Genomic DNA, 20120 nt, shown 5'->3' on the forward strand with positions numbered 1-20120 from the left:
ATTAAAGAAGACAGCTGCTCATGCTGTGATATGCACTAAACAGCCTGAAGGATGGAAAAAAATATATTTGTAGCTCATAATAACTATTGACCTTTCTGATATACAATGTTCTCTGTGTTAGCTATTCGGTTCTATCAACAGTGAAGATTGAACATGACTTTTTAATAGAAAACATGGGGTTTCAAGCTGCCTTCACAAAGGTGTTTATGTATTGTTATTCTGTTTTGTACTACAAAGACCATGCCTGATGCCCTTTGTCTGACATCGTGTTTGTCGTTAAAAAAAAAAAAAAGGAAGGAAGGAAGGAAAGAAAAGAAAAGAAGGAAATAAAAGAAGGAAACAGAAAAGGAAAAAAAGCCTTGATGTTATTGAGTATATTTTATATGAGGAATTGGCTCGTAACCACTTTATAGTCGTGATAAAAGCATTGCCACACTTGATCCCATATGCAATATTGGTAATGGAATCCAAGCGGTGTCCCAGGAGGACAAGCTATGTTTTTCTCCCAGAATAGATCCCTCAAGTGGCAACATTTATAGGGAGTCTCCAGGAAGATTTAAAACGCTCGCTTGCAGTATTCATGTGGCATGTTCTGTGGAGCACACAGCCTGCTACCAAATGGGTCACATTGGATGACATGTTCTCTGAAAGGCTATCTTCACAATACCTGAGTTTCCCCCTTGAACTTTCCAGTTGCTTAGGAGTTGTGTACAGAAACACCCACTGGTAACAGCTTGACTCTGACACTGTGTATATTTCCCCAGAGTGGTACATCCAAACACCAACTGTGGAGCAGCAGGCAGCCACTGAACACGCTCCCCTCCCTCCGGGTACAGCTGCACTGAGTAGCGCCCGCTGCGAGGCGAGGTGCAGGGACCTCAGAGGCAACCTGAGGCATTATGATTCCCATCCAAGACAGGTGGATACTGCCAGCGAGTTTGCGCTGACAGGTGGCATGGGTTGGCAGATCTTTTTGACGGATTATTTTTTATGTTACTTTGAAAGAAGTTTATTGCATCACTATTGAACCACAATTATGTTCACACCTATGCTCCAGAGTTTCAGTTGATGATTCACTCGTTTTTAAGCAAAGCTGAGACTCACAGCTGAGTGGGAATGGGAATCAGCCCTAATGAGACTAAATAAATTTTGCTTTTTCATGGCATTCCAGAGAAAGCTGGGGAGCAGAGAGAGGCTGATTGCTGAGCCAGAGCGGAATGGCTGGAACTTCATTTGTATGACACCCAAGGGGTGGTCCCACTGTGTCCACAGAAGATGGTGGACACCATCTCACCACCAGAGGCTCAGTATCCAGGCCAGGCTACTAAGAGCTGCTACCCCCTTTAAAGTTGCCCTGCCACGTGGTAGAGGACAGGCCAGTGGGATGAAAACCAACCCTCAGAAGACAGAGAACAAAGTATCCTCTGATTCTGGGGGAAATCAGGCCAATCCTCTTTTAACAACCAAACCCACTGGCCCATGACTCTGAAAATAACACTTTGCAGGAAACGCTTCCTTAGAAATGAGTACAGCAGGAGACACAATGATTCCCTCTCCCTGCCCCAAAAAGAGAGAGAGCAGGGAGGGAGGGGGGAGATATGTTCGGTGTAAAAGAAAATAATTCTTCTTAAAAGAAAGCATCTGACTGTTACTTTATTCTACACGCAGACTGAGTGCCTGTTTATGTAAAACACAATCCTAGGCACTTGGGGAGATGAGGGAGGATGGAGAAGAGCAGAGAATAGACACAAGAGCCAAAAAGACATCAGGCCTGCTTTTCAGGATCTCGCAATCTTGTAGATGACACTGTTGATAGCATCTCTTGCAAACTGCACATTTTAAAACATCAATTGAGCATTTACCTTTGAGAACACAGGCCCTGCTTACAACAGTCAGCATTGCAGGTAGTTTTCCTTGCACATGTGGGTTCTCCAGGTACTGACACATTGGGCAGTGCATTCCTTCTGCCACATGAGTTGTACACACATACATGGTTGTCACATATCAAAACAAGGCGATGATTTTTCCAAAGAGTTTCTATGTGGATGTTATATTAGTCATCTATTGTTGCAAAACAAATTACCCCAAATATTGACAGCTTAAAAACTACAAAGCTATCTTACATAGTTTCTATGGGTCAGGAACCCACTAGCAGATTATCTGAGTAATTCCAGTTCTTAATACCTTACTCCCCAACTCCACTTCGCCTTTTTTTTCCTTTTTTTTTTAAATATATTTTTATTGATTTCAGAGAGGAAGGAAGAGGTAAAGAGAGATAGAAACATCAATGATGAGAGAGAATCATTGATTGGCTGTCTCCTGCATGACCCCCACTGGGGATCGAGCCCACAACCCGGGCATGTGCCCTTGACCAGAATCGAACTTGGGACCCTTCAGTCCGCAGGCCGACATTCTATCCACCAAGCCAAACCAGCTAGGGCTCCACTTCTTTAAAAAGAAAAATACTTTGTTCACAATTGAAGAGTAACAAAGTTTTCTCAAAACTTAACGTTTTTAATTTTCTTTCTCCCTCATACATCAGGATTTGGTGGCAGTTGGAGGGTTCTGACGTTTAGAATTACACTAACAACACTTGGAGTGCACTGAAGGAAAGGCCCTCTTTATGCTTTGATCTCATTCACCTGCAGAGACCCTGGAGAGAATACTGCAAGTGTCCAGAATGGACCTGGCCTAGGATTGGCCAGCGAGAACTAGCTGGTCCTCAGCCACCCGTCCTTCCCACCCTCCACCACCTCCTGCCCCTACATAATGATAAGGAAGCAGCAACTCCCAAACCAGTTAGGGACTCATACGCAGATGTGGAATAACACAGACATTGTTTCACAGCATGGTGGCATTTGCCAGCACAAAAATTATTACAACGTTCGCCATAAATTGTTCTGTAAATTTTACAAAATATGCAAAAACTGACATTTCAAGAGCTGAGATAATTTAGATTTATTAAAAAGTTGAGGCCCTTGACATTCAGCAAAAGAGAGTATATTTCTTTATCTAGCTTTGAGTTGCATGCGTCTTATTTTTGTTCTTGTTTTTACCTCCTTGTTCATCATTCATAAGTCAAAACTGGCCACATCTAAGCTTTGACCACTTAATCCAGTCTTAACCATAAATTTCTCCTGTGTCTCAGGCAGCAGCTACAACTTCTCTGAATCTCAGATTTCTTATCAGAGCATGCAGCTATCATGGCCTGCCTCAATGAATTGACAGAAAAGTCTTTGATTCCTAGAAAGCACTCTAAAGTGCTTCTTCAACATAGACTGGTTCCCACTGTCTTTATATAGCTCCAGTTCTAAGGATACGTTTCTCATTACTCCACCCTCTCTTCACGCTCCCCCCAACACATACATACATGTATGCACACACAGGCATGTATGCACACACATGCACACACCCCTTCTCTGTTGAGTGCCGCAGTCCTATCACCCATCAAGGCCATGCTGCCTTGGCTCTGTCCCAAGCAGAACCTTCATTAACATGGTGCTTCTCACCTGAGACACTTAGGAAGCCTCCCCTCTGTCTGTGTACAGGACAGACACCATTGTTGGAGCTGGGACGGCCACAGCACACGGGTTGGCCCTGAGCAAACATGGCGGTGTGTGGGTGCCTGAAAGAGTTTGTCACATGCTCCTTTGATAAGGACAGTGTGGCTCATGACCTCTGCCCCTTCTCAGAACCAGACAGTCATATGGAACGAAAAGAGAAATCTTCATCAGGAATCAAACCCTTCTCCTCAACGCCCACCCCATCCCTTCTCAAGCTTGAAATAAAGCTTGAGGGCCAGTTTATATTTTAAATCTCAGCTTCCATGGGGCAAAATCTGACTTTGACTTTGACAACTGCATACCAGCTGTCATGGGTTTAATTAAGGTGGCCCTGTATGTTTAGACAATTGCTGCTGTAACACACGGGGTGCTGTGTCCACTGCCTCAGTCAGGGCACAACACAATGTTCCGCCTCCAGAGCTCATGCGAAGCTTGAGTCTCACATCCCCATTCAGTGGGAAGTACCCATGCTGTGGTCTCTCATGTGCATGCTAAGTCCCACACTGAGCACAATAACAATTTCTAGCGGTGCCTAAATTGCTCACTCTTCTACAGGTAGATGGCTCCTTCTTTACTGGGGTAGGGTATCCAGAAGCCTAGCCCCAACCATATTTCACTTCTCCGGGAAGTTTCATTTGTCCTCAGCTATTGCAAACACGATCTTGCTGAACAGAGCTGAATTTTTAAGGCCGAGTTTGCGGGGTGGATTCTGATGGCAGCACGTTAGTTCAAGTCTCTGAGGACCGGGGCCAATAAATGTGAAAGGGACAACAGTAGATTGGCATAGTTTTCCACTTCCACCAGGATGAAAAGCTGCTATAAATTAAGTCTAACCTTAAATGTATAATCTGTCCTTGGGAGGGAAAAAAGCATATAGCATCTTCAAGCTCTCGGCATCCCTTACGAGAAAAAAAAATGGTTCTAAGGGTCTCTGATCTTGTGTTTTAGTAAAATAGAACTGCACGGCTGACTGACAGTTCTGATCTAAAGCATTTACGTTTAAGTTTTGATCTCTCTGCTTTTGATTAAAACTAATGAGCTCATTTAATTCAAAATGGGAATCTCTGATAAGAGAAATAAGGTTGATGTGATTGGATTAGAGGGGTAAATTAAACTCTTAGAGCAGAAGTTTGTGCTTATATAGTGTATTAAAAAGCTGTTGGCGTATTATGGCGTGTTAGATGATGAGAAAAATTTCATAGTAATTCATATTTAATCAGAAGAAATGAAAGTACTAAATATAACATGGCTCTGCTTTTCCCTCGAGTGATAAAAAGCTGTACATTTAAAATGACATCAGATCCATTCTCTCTAAAACAAAAAAAAAAGAAAGAAAATCTTAAGAGAGGGACATAAGAAAAGGACACTTGTCGGTGGATCCATTACACCAGAATAGAAACGCCATAAATATAGGAAAATATAGTCACATTAAGACAGGAATAATACAAGAAAGGCCCCAGACCATAGACAGCAAGGTTTCTCTTATTACAGTAGCTCTCATTCTTCTTTCGTCTTAGGTCAATCCTGGATCATTTGTATTGAGCACAACATTTAATATAAAAAATAGAGATGTCTTTGCCTTAGAAACATGGAATATGTTATATAATATAAAATTTTACAGTTTTTGGCCTACTTTCCTTTGTTTTCATAACTATATATTTAATTCTTAAATCTTTACCCCCACCCAGAGAATATCAGTGCTATTTTGATGTTCTACTTTGAGAATATCAGAGTAAGGGCTGTTCAAAAGAAATACTACTTGTTGTTGCAACTTTTTTTGTTTTAGAATAAGGGAAACTTTAAAAGCACTATTTTAGAAGAATAAAATGAGAGTATTTATTGGGCTTATACAGCCCAAAATTATTTTATTGCAGAAAAAACAAATTTATATGATACCTTAGAAGCTTGACTATAAAGAAGAGACTTATGTTGCCTTCTAGTCTTATGAATAAAGGCATTTTTAGATCAGCAAGACTGCAAAATACCATTTTAAGTTTCATAAGTAAAAATGTATTGTACTTAGTCTAAAAATCTGTAAAGGGAAAGAGTATCTTACTAAGAGAAGATACTATTATTTTCCCATCCCAGAAGCAGAGAAGGGGGAAACCCCGAGACTATTTCCTGTTTGGATGAGGGCAAGGAGGGGACAGGCTGCCATTAGTGATGGGAATGAAAAGTTGAAATTGTGAGGAGCTTGTGTTTGTTTCTGTCTGTACATCCCACTCTCAGCCCTCTAAAGTCAGTTGAGAAGTTTTCATGCTTCCTGGTCCCCACAATGAAGAAAACCAACTCAAAACTCAAGAGCACTTGATGGTTCTGTGGTTCTCAGAATGCCCCAGGAGGTAAATGATACAAGACAGGATTCTCAGGGAGAACAAGGAGCAAGCCATCCTTACCCTACCTTAGAAGCAGCTCTGCCTGAGTCTTAGTTGATCCCATCAATCAGGGGAGTCTTTCTTTTTCATGAAAGTTCTTTCCATGCACACCGGCCAACCCTCCAGATGTGCTGTCACTGCTTAGTTACTATCAGACCTCATTTAGGGAGCTGCTGGGAATTAAAGGCCAGAAAAACTCTTGCTAGAAACTAGAATGAAGTTACTTTGGATAAATTAATTTTTCTTTTTTATTTTCTGCAAAGTAAACATTTTCTAAATAAGGTAAACTAATTACTTGGCTCTTAGCACCTATCAGTCATTTATTTTTAGTGAACTCAAGGACTGCACCTGAGCGGTAGCTGTGAGGGGCTATGCAGAGATCTAATCGTGTGTATGTCTTTGTATTCCTCAGTGGAGTCAACCAGTCCCAGTCTGCTAACCACTGACAACACCCTTGAGCGTTCCTTTTTCATCCGAATGAAATCTACTCTGACCAAACGTGGCGTGCACATCAAATCATCAGGATATAAGGTAAGCTGGGCTTCGGAAGTGGAAATCGCTCTGTCTTAGGTCAATCCTGGATCATTTGTATTGAGTTTCCCAACTGCTTTGGGTCCATATAATTAACACATGTGATCTTGAGCAACCCGCAGGGTTCTTAGCTATCTTTTGGTCTCAAGGTAGGGCTTCATTACACCTTAGTCTCACTTCAGACATTACTGCTACACCAAATGCCTCAATATCGTGCCTTTTCTTAAAGCACTTGTGAATAACGCACCAAGGGCCTCAGCACATGTTAGAAATTCACATTGCTGGAGAAAGTGAGCCAAATGTATATCAGTCCTTAAAATGAGAATTCTGGAATTGCTGTTTATCAGAATTCCACTTCTCCCACTTAACTCTTCAAAGTCCCCCTTTCTCTTGAGAGAAAGACTGTCCATTTTAATATTTCAGACTGGCCACTGAAATTCATACATGTAAGTAAGAAAATCAGGTTGGACATCAGAAATCGTATACCATAACACATAGAATAGTTAGTATACAGATTATATGTTTCCCACAACAACGAAGACCAAGTCTAGAGTCGTAATCTTCATTATTATATCACTTTAGTTACTATAGCAACATAAATTAAGACCTATGAAACTTATGAAATGCCTTTGGCAACGTGAATCATATCAGTTTTACAACACACTAATCAACCTCTCAAGCAATATTTTTTATATGTGGAGGATAAACAGAAGTAGACTGTACTATGGATGTGGCCCCCTCAACCTTTCCCAGTTTCAGAGTGTAGGGCTTTTGATAGCTAAGCTCTTTAGGGTGACCACCGTCAGCGAGGGTAACAGTCCGTATTATCAGGCCTTAAAAACCTGCTATAAGTAATCAAGACTCTGCATAAAAGTCAGAGTCAGGCACTGTATTTGACATGAATTCTTCAGAGAAAAAAGACAGGAGGTGGGGAATCAGGCCCTTCCATGCACCACCCGAACCTGAGCTGACTAGTCTAAAAGGCAGGCTCAGAGCAGCCATAACCTCTAACAGGGTCAGAGTTAAAGGTTCCCATTTCCACCCAATCATCTATGTTAAAGTGATCACATTCATCAGCCCCCTCCACCTCTCAGAAGGAGAGGACGTGAGCGGCCACCTGCTGCTGCTTTACCCTACAGACCCCGTTACAAAGAGATATGTCGGAGGAAACAAACCAGGCTCTGTCCTCAGGATCATTTTGTATTTTCCTACCCTGCTGAGCACAATACATTTATTAGTTATTACTGTGTAGCACTGGCCAGTTTGGTTTCTACAGGTCAGGTATGGATTTAATGATTATTGTCATTTGAATGCAAGAAAGATACATTCTTTGTGTCCAGCTTTCAGGAGCTGTAGGACTCCTTTTCAAGGATTACGGTCTGTCTGTCAGCATTTGTTCTTCACCTTCAGTGATTTTTACTGGTTCGTAGGGGACATATCCCAGGAGTGAAGAAGGTGGGACAGGAGAGGTATCATTTGAAAAAGGAATATTTAGTGTAACTCAACGTCATTAGACAATTTAATATTCTGAAAGAATGTATAACACCCACATGAAAAACTAGAGATGTAAAAGCTCTGTAAAATTTTGGATCTGCAAAAATGTGGGATGTCTGGGTAAAAAAAATGTGGGAAAGTAGTATGAGTTTCAATCTAGGCAAGAAACCAAATAGCTTGGGTTCTGTTTGCTTGTTTTGTTATAGGGGCACCTCAGTAACATGAGCTGAAATTGGGCAAACTAATGTTTTAAATATTAATACAACATTCATTCATTCAACAAATATTTATTGAGCTCCTACTCTAAAGCCTCTTCTAGATCCTGGCAACGCAGTACTAACATTAAAAAGTCTCTGCTTCCATGGCATTGCATTCTAACAGGAGGAGATAGATAATGACAAGATGATGAGAAGGGAATAAATAAAGAAGGTGATTTCAGAGAGTGATGAGGACTAAAGTAACAGTAGCTAACATATATGCACACTGCAAAGTGCTGGGCATGGTACTGGGAACATGTATTAGCCCTCGCCCAAATCCTAGAAGAAAGTAGTTCATTGTTTTCATTTTACAGATGAAGAAACTAAGGCAGAAGAGGTTAATTGCATATCTCAAGGTCACAGATTGAAGAGACAGAGCTAGGTTTTGAACTCTGGGATTCTGGCTCAAAACCCCATGTACTCAACCATTAGGCACACTATTACACAGACAGTGACGCGAGGTAAAGTGAGGGCCTGGCTGGTGGGGGCCCCACATTAGTTATGAGGGTCACAGAAGGTCTCCCTGAGCAGGTGACATGTCACCTGTGAGTGGTGAATGAGAAGGGACATAAGGAAGAAGAATTTCTGGAGCTCCTTGGGTTTAGGATTGAAGACACCTTGCTATAAGGAGGGGCCTTTGAGAAACAAAATATGAAAAAGTACAATCATGGATGACTAGGACTGGAAAAGATTTAGGAGTTGTTCCATTTCCACCCTATCATATATGTTAAAGTGATCACACTCCTCTGACAGAACTCTGCCAGTACGTCTTTCTCAAGGTTTCATAAAAGTTTCCCTCCAATGCCTAACCCCTTCCCAGAACCACTAACAAGAGGAGATTCATCAGCCTCCCCCCACCGACCACCACCACCACCACCATAAGATGAATCATCCAGCAGACCCAGCGCTCCCCCTCCGCCCTCCACGGTGAACTTCCCTCGTTAATTAACCTTGTCTGAAAGTTAGAGGAAGAGCTGGCTGTGAGAACCCATGACACAACACAGCTGAATAACATCCCTATTTATCTGTTCATCCTCAGTAAATAAATCTAACAGCTTATAAAACATTCAAATAAAACTGGTAATCACCCTACCACCACACAATAAACACAAATAAAAAGAAACAACGATGATAATTTCTCCATACTCCTAATTTACTACCATTGTGAGCTTCTTTCTTTTCCCTTAGTTAAAGATCCAAGATGTTAAGCCTTGCTCAGTGCAGGTCATTATATTTCTATTTTTTTCCTGTAACCTCAGCACATGGACTTTTCTGACTTTCTCCATCATTTTATCTGCCACTTTAGTGTCATTGTCACCGATAGTAATAATGGTTACAAAAGTACCACTTATTGACTCTGTGGCAGACACTATACCAAACACTTTATGCTTATTTTAACACATTAAAGACTTTCTCTGTCCGAGGCATTATTAGACCCATTTTGCAGGTGATGAAACTGGGGCTTCAACAGGTTCAATAGCTACTGTGGAGTCAGGATTAATCCAGGTAATTAGGCTCCAGAGTTTGTCCTCTTCACCCCTCTGCTTCACTACTTAACAGATCAAGTCCAAAGAAGGGCTCAGCATGAGCAGGATCTCAACACACGAAAAATTAAAGTATTTTTTATCTATATTGTTGAAAGTATTACATAGATCCTCCTTTTTCCCCCATTAACCTCTTCCAGCCTGCTCCCGTCTCCCCCACTCGCAGTCCCTCACCACCTCATTGTTCATGTCCACGGGTTATGCATATATTTATACAGGTTTATTGGTTGATCTTTTCCCACCCACACTCCCCTGCCTTCCCTCTGAGGTTCAACAGTCTTTTCATGCTTCTATGACTCAATTTTTGACCATCAGTTTATTTGGTTCATTAGAGTCCACATATGAGTGAGATCATGTGATACTTATCTTTCTCTGACTGGATTATTTCACTCAGCATAATACTCTCCAGGTCCATCCATGCTGTTGCAAATGGTAAGAGTTCTTTCTTCTTTACTGCTGCATAAATTCCATTGTGTAAATGTACCACAGTTTTTTTATCCACTCATCTGCTGATGGGCACTTAGCTAAGACTTTCAAGTCTTAGCTATTGTAAATTGTGCTAAGAACATAGGGGTGCATATATTCTTTCTGATGAGTGTTTCGGGTTTCTTAGGATATATTCCTAGAAATGGGATGACTGAATCAAATGGCAGATCCATTTTTTATTTTTTGAGGAAACTCCATACTATTTTCCATAGTGGCTGCACCAGTCTGCATTCCCACCAGCAGTGTACTAGGGTTCCCTTTTCTCCATAACCTCGCCAACACTTGTCATTGGTTGATTTGTTGATGATAACAATGCTGACAGGTGTGAGGTGATATCTCATTGTTGTTTTGATTTGCATCTCTCAAATGATTAGTGACTTTGAGCATTTTTCCATATGTCTCTTGGCTTTCTGTATGTCCTCTCTAGAGAAGTGTCTATTTTGGTCTTTTGCCCATTTTTTAATTGGACTGTTTGTCTTCCTTTTGTTAAATTGTATGAGTTCCCTATATATTTTGGAGATTAATGCCTTATCACGTGTATCATTGGCAAATATGTTCTCCCATGCAGTGGGCTCTCTTGTTATTTTGATGATGGTTTCTTTTGCAGTGCAGAAGCTTTTTATTTTTATGTAGTCCCATTTGTTTATTTTCTCTTTATTTTCCATTATCCTATGAGCTGTATCAGTAAACATATTGCTAGGAGAGCAAATAGCTGCAGCAATCTTGAGAAAGAAAAACAAAATTGGGGAATCACAATACCAAATATCAAGTTATACTACAAAGCCAAGGTACTCAAAACAGCCTGGTACTGGCACAAGAACAGGCATGTAGATCACTCGAACAAAACAAAGAACCCAGAAATTGACCCAAACCACTATGCTCAATTAATATTTGACAAAGGAAGCAAGAGCATACATTGTAGCAGAGACAGTCTCTTCAACAAATGGTGTTGGGAAAATTGGGCAGGTATATGCAAAAAAAAAAAATGAAACTAGACCACCAATTTACACCATGCACAAGAATAAACTCAAAATGGATAAAAGACTTAAACATAAGACGTGAAACCATAAAAGTCCTAGAAGAAACCATAGGCATCATAGTCTTTAAAAAAAACCTGTGGCCTGGTTAAGACCTGTCCTTTGGGGCTCAGCATCTCCACAGCACCAGTTTACATAGATTTGCAGAGATCTGTCTTCCTTTCCAGCAACTATAAATCCCACTCAGGTGCCCATGACCAAGAATTCTAGCTAAGGAAGTGCCATCTGGATCTGCTCATCCAGGTGGAGTATAGTCTGCTGTTGCTTCCACGCGTCAGTCCTCAGGAACCTTGCCTTCTCTCTGATGAAGTTTCCCCAACTGTGAGCTGACATTTGGTGTCTCTCTCTTCATTTGTTTTGAAATCCACAGTAGCACTGTTATCTGGACCGGCCACTTTTTATGCCTCAGGGGCTTCCTTGTTGTTTAGGTCTCATTGTTGGCCACATATCTGAGCATAACACAGCTCTCCTGTAAATTGCACTGCATTAATATTCTGCCTTCTTGATGGGTTTATGTCTGGGGGAACTTACCAGGTGTAGCACAGAGGGTAAAAGGGGATCTGTAATCAGGGAAATTAGAGAAGGGAAGACTAATTAGGTCACATCCTTAGCCCCTATCTTTGGAGGATAGTTTCCTTTGGCATGGGACTGTCAGTTTTCTAATCTGTTCTTAAATGCCTGCCAGCACCACTGTTGTTTCTGAGGTACTTACCCAACCACATTACGATGTCCTAACTCTGATGGCCTGGGAGAGCGTCCTGGACTGGGAATCACAGACAAAGAGAGAAAAGCTCCGTCATATTTATGTGAATGCTGAGAATGTCTCTGAACTCTCTGCAAAGACAAATATCTCCTAGTAGTGAGGATTCCTGCTATGACACATATGAACAGATTCCTAGAGGGCATGGGAGAACTCCAGATGCTGAAAAATAAGCAATCTCCCACCTGAGACGATTTGGATGTAGATTTGCCTATAGCCAAGTGTTGAACTAAATGATTTCTGAAATCTATCCAGCCTCCTTATAAGAGTCATAAAGTATAAGTAAAAGAGAAAATAATGTGTAGATTCACTAGTTTATTAAGACTGCAGATATGCCTTAGCTTTAAGACTATATCTAAACATGAAGTAACAAAAGCAAAAAATTAGAGAGTGCTAATTATCTCTATTTGCCTTCTCTAAGCACAAACATAAGTGCCTTTTAAATTAGAAAATCCTCTTGTTCACTTTTTAAAATTCATGGTTGTATCTGTTCTGTGGAGTGAGGCACTTTCATAATTTTAACCGTGATTTGTTTTATTTTGGGTGTCATAGATTCCTTTAAAGATTTGATGAAATTTGTCAAGCCTCTTTCAAGGTAAATTCATTTTGCATCAGGAAGTTCCTGAACCCTTGAAATGTTTCCAATGATTTCAGGTTACAAGACTATCTAATATGATATCTTGATACTTATTTAAAAAGAAAAAGCAAAGTACATATTCCAGAACATAGTTCACCAATATCACAATAGCCCTTTCCTTTCTCACTTCTCCCTCCCATTTATGCATGTAGTGTTAATACACAGTGAGGTCCTATTGCAAAAGACATCAAATTTTCAAGCTAATATTTAAAATTGCATCTGTTATTTTCAGTGGTATATGGTCCTCTTTTTTTCCTGTTCACTTAGGTGCACAAACAGAATTGCATCAACTAGGGTTCCCAATGTCAAAATCACAGCCGAGTAAAATTTAAAGTTGAAGGTTTCTTGTAGGCAAACGTATTCTTGACTGAATGTGTGTATTGACAAGTTTCAAGATAGCAATCTAAAAAGGAATTATTATTTACTGTTTCAACAATCTGGAATTTTAGTTCTTGGTTTAATTATTTAATGAAATACACAATATCAACCCCTCCCTCTTGATCACCTGCCCCTTTAATGTGCTGTCAATATTGGTTGAATCCACCTGCTTCTATTTACATTCCTCCGGTTTAGTATTTTTTTTCTGGATCTATTGTGAGAAATTACCAAATTACCTCCCAGAAAATTTTACTTCTCCATTCTATCCTGCACGCTGCTCTCTGGAATATCTTCCCAAAGCCCTAGCAATCATTTACTCCTCTGCTGCTGAATCATCAATGGTTCATAGTGTCATGTATTCAAGAATCTGGCTCTCGGCCACCTTTTGTACCACCATCTCCATCATTCTTTCCTGAAACTGTTAATGCCGATGCTCTAGGAAAATCCATCCAACCATCTTTCCTGAAATAGGTTTGCATATTCATACTGCTATGCCTTTGACCATGCTGTTTTCTTTTCCTAAAATGCCTTCTGCCACACTTCCAGCTAGAAAAATCCTAACCAACATGGCACCATGCAGATGCACTTTTATGTTTTCATCTCCTCCCATCCCCCATCCTGCCTCCATGCCTCAATATTCTCACTGGTAAAATGAAGCTATTAGCTTTACATCACCACAGAGTTTTCCTGGGGGTCAAATGAGATAACACAGGCTCAGCTAAGCATCTCTTCTCCATTTCTATGAATCACTTTCATGTAATTTCGTATGAACCTTAACCTTATCAATTAGGAGCTCTTCTCCTCCTAGACAAGTGTGGACAGGCAAGATGCCCCCTGGATGTTTCTTCCGCTCTGAGATCCAGAGCCATTCCAGGTCTTGGCCATATCAGTTCTTCTCCTGAAGCCTTTGCCTTGTCTCTGTGTTGTCTTGAAGTGATGACCACAGTGTTCCAAGCTGTGCACAATGCAACTGTCTTGTCCAATCAATAGATGAATTTTCAGAGAAACCAAAAATTCTATCAACCCATTCAGGTTTTCTAAGACTACCCATTTATTGCCTTTCAATCAACCCAGACACCTAGAATAAACTAAAGGGGAAAAAATTTCCCAGGGTAGAACTTACAGGCAGAGGTTATTGTGATGAAAAATGCAAATAGAGGCAAGAACCAATGAAATCAAAATTTTTAAATCCTATTATTGCACTTCAGTCCCTGTTCACTTCTGTACAATTGTTCATTACAACATGGTTTCCAGTGTCATTTCAAATACAACTGACATTGTTTCTGATCTTAGAGAATTCATTTCCCATTTCCAAGGCATGACAGTAGTTCTACTCTGGGATGTGTCATTTCTGCCGGGACTAATCACTAGCTATTTTACCAACTGGAGGCATAATCGCTAGCCATTCTGTAAAGCATCTGTAAAGTCTAAGTGTGTCAATAAATGCAACCCAAGTATCTTGCTAACTGACAGGTACTTCATTTTTCATTATACAGATTTTAGAAACAAGGTAGGAGAAGTAACATCATCCTGTCTCCGAACAATGCTAGAGCTTTTCAGGTTGGGTTTATTAGTCTTTGGTAACTAAAAATAATGGAAGTGATTATCTCTTTATTTTTTATTTATTTTTTTAATTGTTTGAAGTATTACAAATAGTAGTACATATGTCTCCTTTTTTTTCCCCCATTGACCTCCCCCCAGCCTCCCCTTCCCCCTAGTACATGCCTTTACCTGCTCCCCCCAGTGTCTTGTATCCATTGGTTATGCTTATATGCATGCGTATAAGTCCTTCAGTTGATCTCTTACAGCCCACCCCCCACAAAACCTCCTCTGCCTTCCCGCTGTAGTTTGACAGTCTGTTCAATGTTTCTTTGCCTCTGTATCTATTTTTTTTATTATCTCTTTAAAAATGACATCATTGGTGCAGAAATTAACAACTCTTTCTGTATATAATGTCTTCACTAACAAATGCCCTTCAAACCTGTCATTAATGTCTCTGTAAATATATTCTCAATCTGGTAGATTTTAAGATAAAATCTTTCTATTATGAGACTTTGGCCTATTAAAAAGAGTTTTAAAAGAAAAATAAACAGACTTAAGCACCAACAAGTAAACTCAAGTACAGTTCATCACTTTTTCAGGCCCAGCGCTCTTTGATGTTTGGAGATGCCTAACAGTGGCAAAGGTGCACCATTTCTGTTTCCATAAAGTAATCTCTTAATCCAGTGATCTGAAGTAACAGTTTCTTAACTCTGCAGATTTCAAGGGCTGCCAGATACATTGTCCTCTTTGACCCTCGTTACCTCAAAGCCACTTTACTAAAGAGTGATTAAGCACACAGGCTGTGATGTCACACAGCCTATGATGTGGACTTGGCCCTGCCATTCCTGGCTCTGACTGTAAGTAAGCACACATTTCCTCCCCTGTAGAGTGGGAGTACCAGTAGGACCTCCTTCATAAGACTATTGTGAAATAAATTGAGATAATGCAGGTAAAGTACTACCAGAATGCCTGGCACACAATGAGCTTGCAATATATGTTCATATGTGAAGTTTCAGGTTTATGGAACTTGTGAGGTTGATAAAGGTTAATCTAGGCAATCCACAGCTTAACTTCTACATGTCTGCATATGCACCTGTAACTGTGGGAAGTAGTAAATCATCAGTAATATTTCAGATTATCTCCTGGAAGTTATATGTGTCTAGAATAATAAACGATTTATTCCGAATATAGAAAATGCATTTATTTCTGGGAAATTTCTCTTTGCTTAAGTGTCCTGAATATTGATTTGATTATAGGCGACAAAATATGATTGAGATACGTCATCTGTCCCTTTAAAAAAAAGGAGCACATACCCAGTTATTTTCTTTGGAATTGATTTAGCATCATGGCAAGACTAATATTGCCCTTTAATGCAAGAACTGAAGGAGGGGCAGGGCCAATTTGATGTTGTTGATCTCTGGAATAAATAGGGTTCCTAGGACCCTGTAACCCACAAGGCTTCTAGGCAAACTATCACTGCAGCATGAACCCTGCATCTTAGAGGCACTACAGGACACTCCAGTGTAAGGGAAAGGAGCCAGGGTTCAGGAGTTCACATGCCTCATGTAGAGACTTCCCAGGGCCAAGGAGGTCATCACATCTTTCCCATCTCTATCTCTCCACCATCAAACTAAAGAAGGCCTCATTGCAAAGTGTGCTTTGAGTTACAAGAACACTCTTATTTAAACAAAAAGTCATCTGTATAATCAATTCTCAACCCTCTGTAGTAATATTCAAGGGAGAGGCTTTGGACTGCTGCCTTGACTGTGTGTGTGTGTGTGTGTGTGTGTGTGTGTGTGTGTGCGTGTGTGTGTGCGCGTGCGCGCGCGCGCATGCACACACACAGTGTGTTTAATCTGAACTACAAGTGGGAAATGGATCTCCCTATGTTGCCATGTTGGAAACATCACTTTCAGCTCATTGTTGGCAATGATGTACAGAAACAATCCATGTAAGTTATTATTAGACTGGTAGCAGTGTTTATACTCCCATACTTCCCTTTCACCAGGGCTTTTGTACCAGGCCCTATTGCTAGTAAGATAAGTTCAAGTTTCCTTCTTTTTCCTTTTAAAAAGGCTGCACTAATAGTTGACATATGCTATGACATTTCTCATGCTATCATATACAGTTTTTTAAATCAACATGTATTGAACTTGTATCCTACTTGCCCCAGTTCTAGTTGTTAGAACTCTGGAAGCATAATCAAGAGTCACTTGCTTAGTACTTGGTGGTTCTGAATACATTCACTAGTCTTCAATAGCCCCTTGTCAAATGTCCTTCAAACCCATGACTCCTTGAGAAGTCATGAAAACAGAGTGGCTTCATAGGGGCACACCTGGTGAGGGGACCCAGAAATTCCATGCTGATGCCAGCACACTGCTTCTTACTTGCTCTGCAACACTGGACAAGCAGCCTGATGATTTGGGGCTTCTGTTTCATTGATACAAACAAAGTACAGTAAGTCCTTACTTAACATCATCAGTAGATTCAGTGGTTTAACTGAAAGATGTATAATGACACCATTTTTGTCATCAGCTAATTGATATAAACAAGTTCCTATGTCTTATCATCATCATCATCAAAACAAAACAACATTATAACAAAACTATGTTGCATGAAAAGCTATTTGAGGACCTTCTGTATACAATAGGACTTTATTTCAGTGTTCTTAGTCATCTGACATTTGAAATTACATCCTCTGTAGCTCCACTTTCTACATTATGGTGAAAGCCCCTTTGGGATACTCTGGCTGGAATGAAATGGAGGATCTGCCTCTTCAGGAGCAGCCTCTGACTCTTGGAAAGACAGAGGCTAAAGCCTGCCAGGAGATCCTGGTGAAGGCTCCCCAGAGCTGCGCATGGCCTCTCGCCAGTGTTGGTTTGAGAAAGTGAAATATTAACGGAAACACTTAACCAAATCATTACCCCAAAGGAGAAGAGATCCGGGGATTCTATAATTCTTAGGGAGGACTCAGTGAAATTTTGTACCATGTCCTATGTAGAGACAATGGATAGATTAGAATCTGAGAAATCAATCTAGATCCTAAATTAAAGATAAAAGTAAAATGCTGATTTGAGAGTAATACTCTGTTGCTTAATTCCATGAACAGTGACAAATTTCTTTACTCACTTTAACACAATATGTACTCATCCCTCTTTTTATGCCACAAACATACAACATCATGTTCTTATTAAACTTATCAGTCTTCCCCTTTAATTTTTTTGCAGTTGGCTTACTGGTGAACACTTTGTAAATCAGAAATGGTTGTAAATTTTTAAACTACCTGGAATAGCCCTTCAGGCAGTTGAGTCCTGGATAAATGTTCTTTAAACTGATGAGTGGAATTAACAATATTATAATTGTCAAACTGCTCAAAGAGAGGTATCATGGAATGTAAAACATTCTTACTCTTGAATTGTTATGTTCTATGGATGTCCTCTCTGGAACACAAAAGGGACAATGCCTCATACCTCCAGTGCTCAAGCACACACAGAGCCCTGTAGGTCAGTCACAGAGAATTTATAACCCACAAGTCAACATGGATTGACAGCAAGCCAGTCAGTAGGTGAAAAGAGAGTAGAGACCAGAACCAACAGATCATGCTGTCACTGTCCCACAGAGGACGGACAGGATGCCAAACCTAGAAGGTCCCCTTGTCCCATCTTTCTCCGCAGGCCATGGGTTTACCCTGGCGGAAAGCAGCAGTGGAGGTGTCCGCAAGAGCTCAGGACACATTTTGGAAAGAATCCTTTCCCTCCTGCATCCATAAATTTTACCTCCTTATCCTGCCACCCAATCCTAAAACATTTAAAAGGATAGTGCTCCGCTAGTGAAAATTCACAGGCACCTGCTGTTGATTTCCTGCCTGCTCAGAAGATTTTTATGCAGCTGTGATATCGCAGAGTAACTCTGTTCAAAGCACTGAGCAGTGAGGCTCAAACAAGAAGGACATCCAACAATGTTTGGTTATAATGATGTCAGCTACTCCTCTTCTCCTACAGCATCAGTAATCTGTCATTCTAATAATAATAATTCCCTTTTGACATCATGGAGGAAAGGAGAAATCATCACTGACATCAAAAATGAGGTGATATTTCAGCAGTATTATTTCACTGAAGATAAAATGGAAAGCTTTATTACTCCCCATGCCTTTGAAAAAAGGCTGAGCAAGGCATATGCTGACCCTAGAGCTTATCTATTTCAGTTCCTTCCAGACTGATCTGAAATAACTAACTTTAATTATCCCAACTAGAGTTTCAGATCCTGCTTCCCCACCAAAGCTTTGCATCTACATAATGGAAACTTTTTCAAAAACAAGTTTTATCAGATCATAATAAACTAGAAATCAAAAGGAAAAAAAAAGTCCAGTGTGACCCAGAATCATCTATAACTTTCATGTTTCAGCATCACCTTTTGTTCAGAGTATTTAGGAATTGATTTCACTCAATCATGCAGTCAATACTGATTGTGTACTGTTGTGTATTACACACTCTACTGGGCACTAGGAAGACAAAGATGGATAAAACAAAGTCCTTGGTCCAGAGAACAGACTTAGGCAGGCACACAAAGTAATGACTAGGAGACCAGGTGACGTGTGCTTTAAAGGAGGTATGTTTCAAGAGCCATGAGATGAAGTGAATGACTCTGATGGAAGAGGAGAGGTTCTCACAGAGGGCATCATTTTAGCCAGACATGAGGGAGGGAAACGCTATGCAGAGGAAACAGTATCAGCACAGAGATGAAGGCATCGAGGGCGTTGAGCAGAAAGAAATCTGTTTCTGAAGGGACTCACGGATGAAGACATCTAATCCGAGTAAGCAAATGCAGATGGAGCAGGAGTCGTCATTCAGTGCAGGGCCAGTCCAGTGGGCGGGATCAGCTTTCAGGGCAACAGGATGAAGATTAGGATTGCTACATTCTAACAAAACTTCTGGCATTTACTGTAAAAAAAAAAAATTACTGCTTTCTAACAAGGAGACCAAGAAGGTTGTCCTTACCCTATAGTGTAAGGGAATAAGTAAGTGGATTTAAGTAAGTCATTGGATAATTCCTTTTGGAATTTTTCTCCATTTATTTTTCCTTTCACTATTCTGGCCTACGTGAGTACAGGGATTTCTTTTTCCCCCTGAATCTTAGTTGTTGGTATAAATAGACATCCTGAAAGTAGGAATATGACTTTCCTAGAGCCAGTCACTCAAGAAAAAAACTAAAGGCGTTATGCTTTAAAAACTTAAATGAATTTAATGAATCATTTGCTAAATGAATCAGAAATAGGAAGCATCACACAGACCTCAATCACCCAAGTCCTAACAGCGCTCTGTACACTGTGAGGTAGCTGAATTCTTAGGCACTTCTGGGTATTTGGAACAGTGTAAGCAAAGCTTACATTTCAGGCAGCCTAAGGTTAACCATAGATTGACCATTTAGTAAACCTCCTGGCTTTAAGGATGATGACGTTTTTCTCATTTAAAAAAAATTACTCGTTCTTCAACTCATTTTACTTCTAATTCTAACTG

At 40.4% G+C, this 20120-nt stretch overlaps 1 protein-coding gene across 17 annotated transcripts in view; it reads left to right on the forward strand.

Moving 5' to 3' along the window:
- Nucleotides 1–20120, forward strand: part of NPAS3 (neuronal PAS domain protein 3) — a 914130-nt gene that overhangs the window by 833755 nt on the left and 60255 nt on the right. For all 17 annotated transcript variants that reach the window (XM_080673292.1, XM_080673302.1, XM_080673301.1 and 14 more), the window contains one exon: nucleotides 6351–6469. In XM_080673292.1, the coding sequence (XP_080529418.1) occupies nucleotides 6351–6469 (119 nt within the window). The remainder of the gene's footprint in view (nucleotides 1–6350; nucleotides 6470–20120) is intronic.

Source organism: Plecotus auritus (assembly GCF_963455305.1).
Source record: "Plecotus auritus genome assembly, chromosome: 1".
In the NCBI taxonomy this organism is placed as follows: Eukaryota; Metazoa; Chordata; class Mammalia; order Chiroptera; family Vespertilionidae; genus Plecotus; species Plecotus auritus.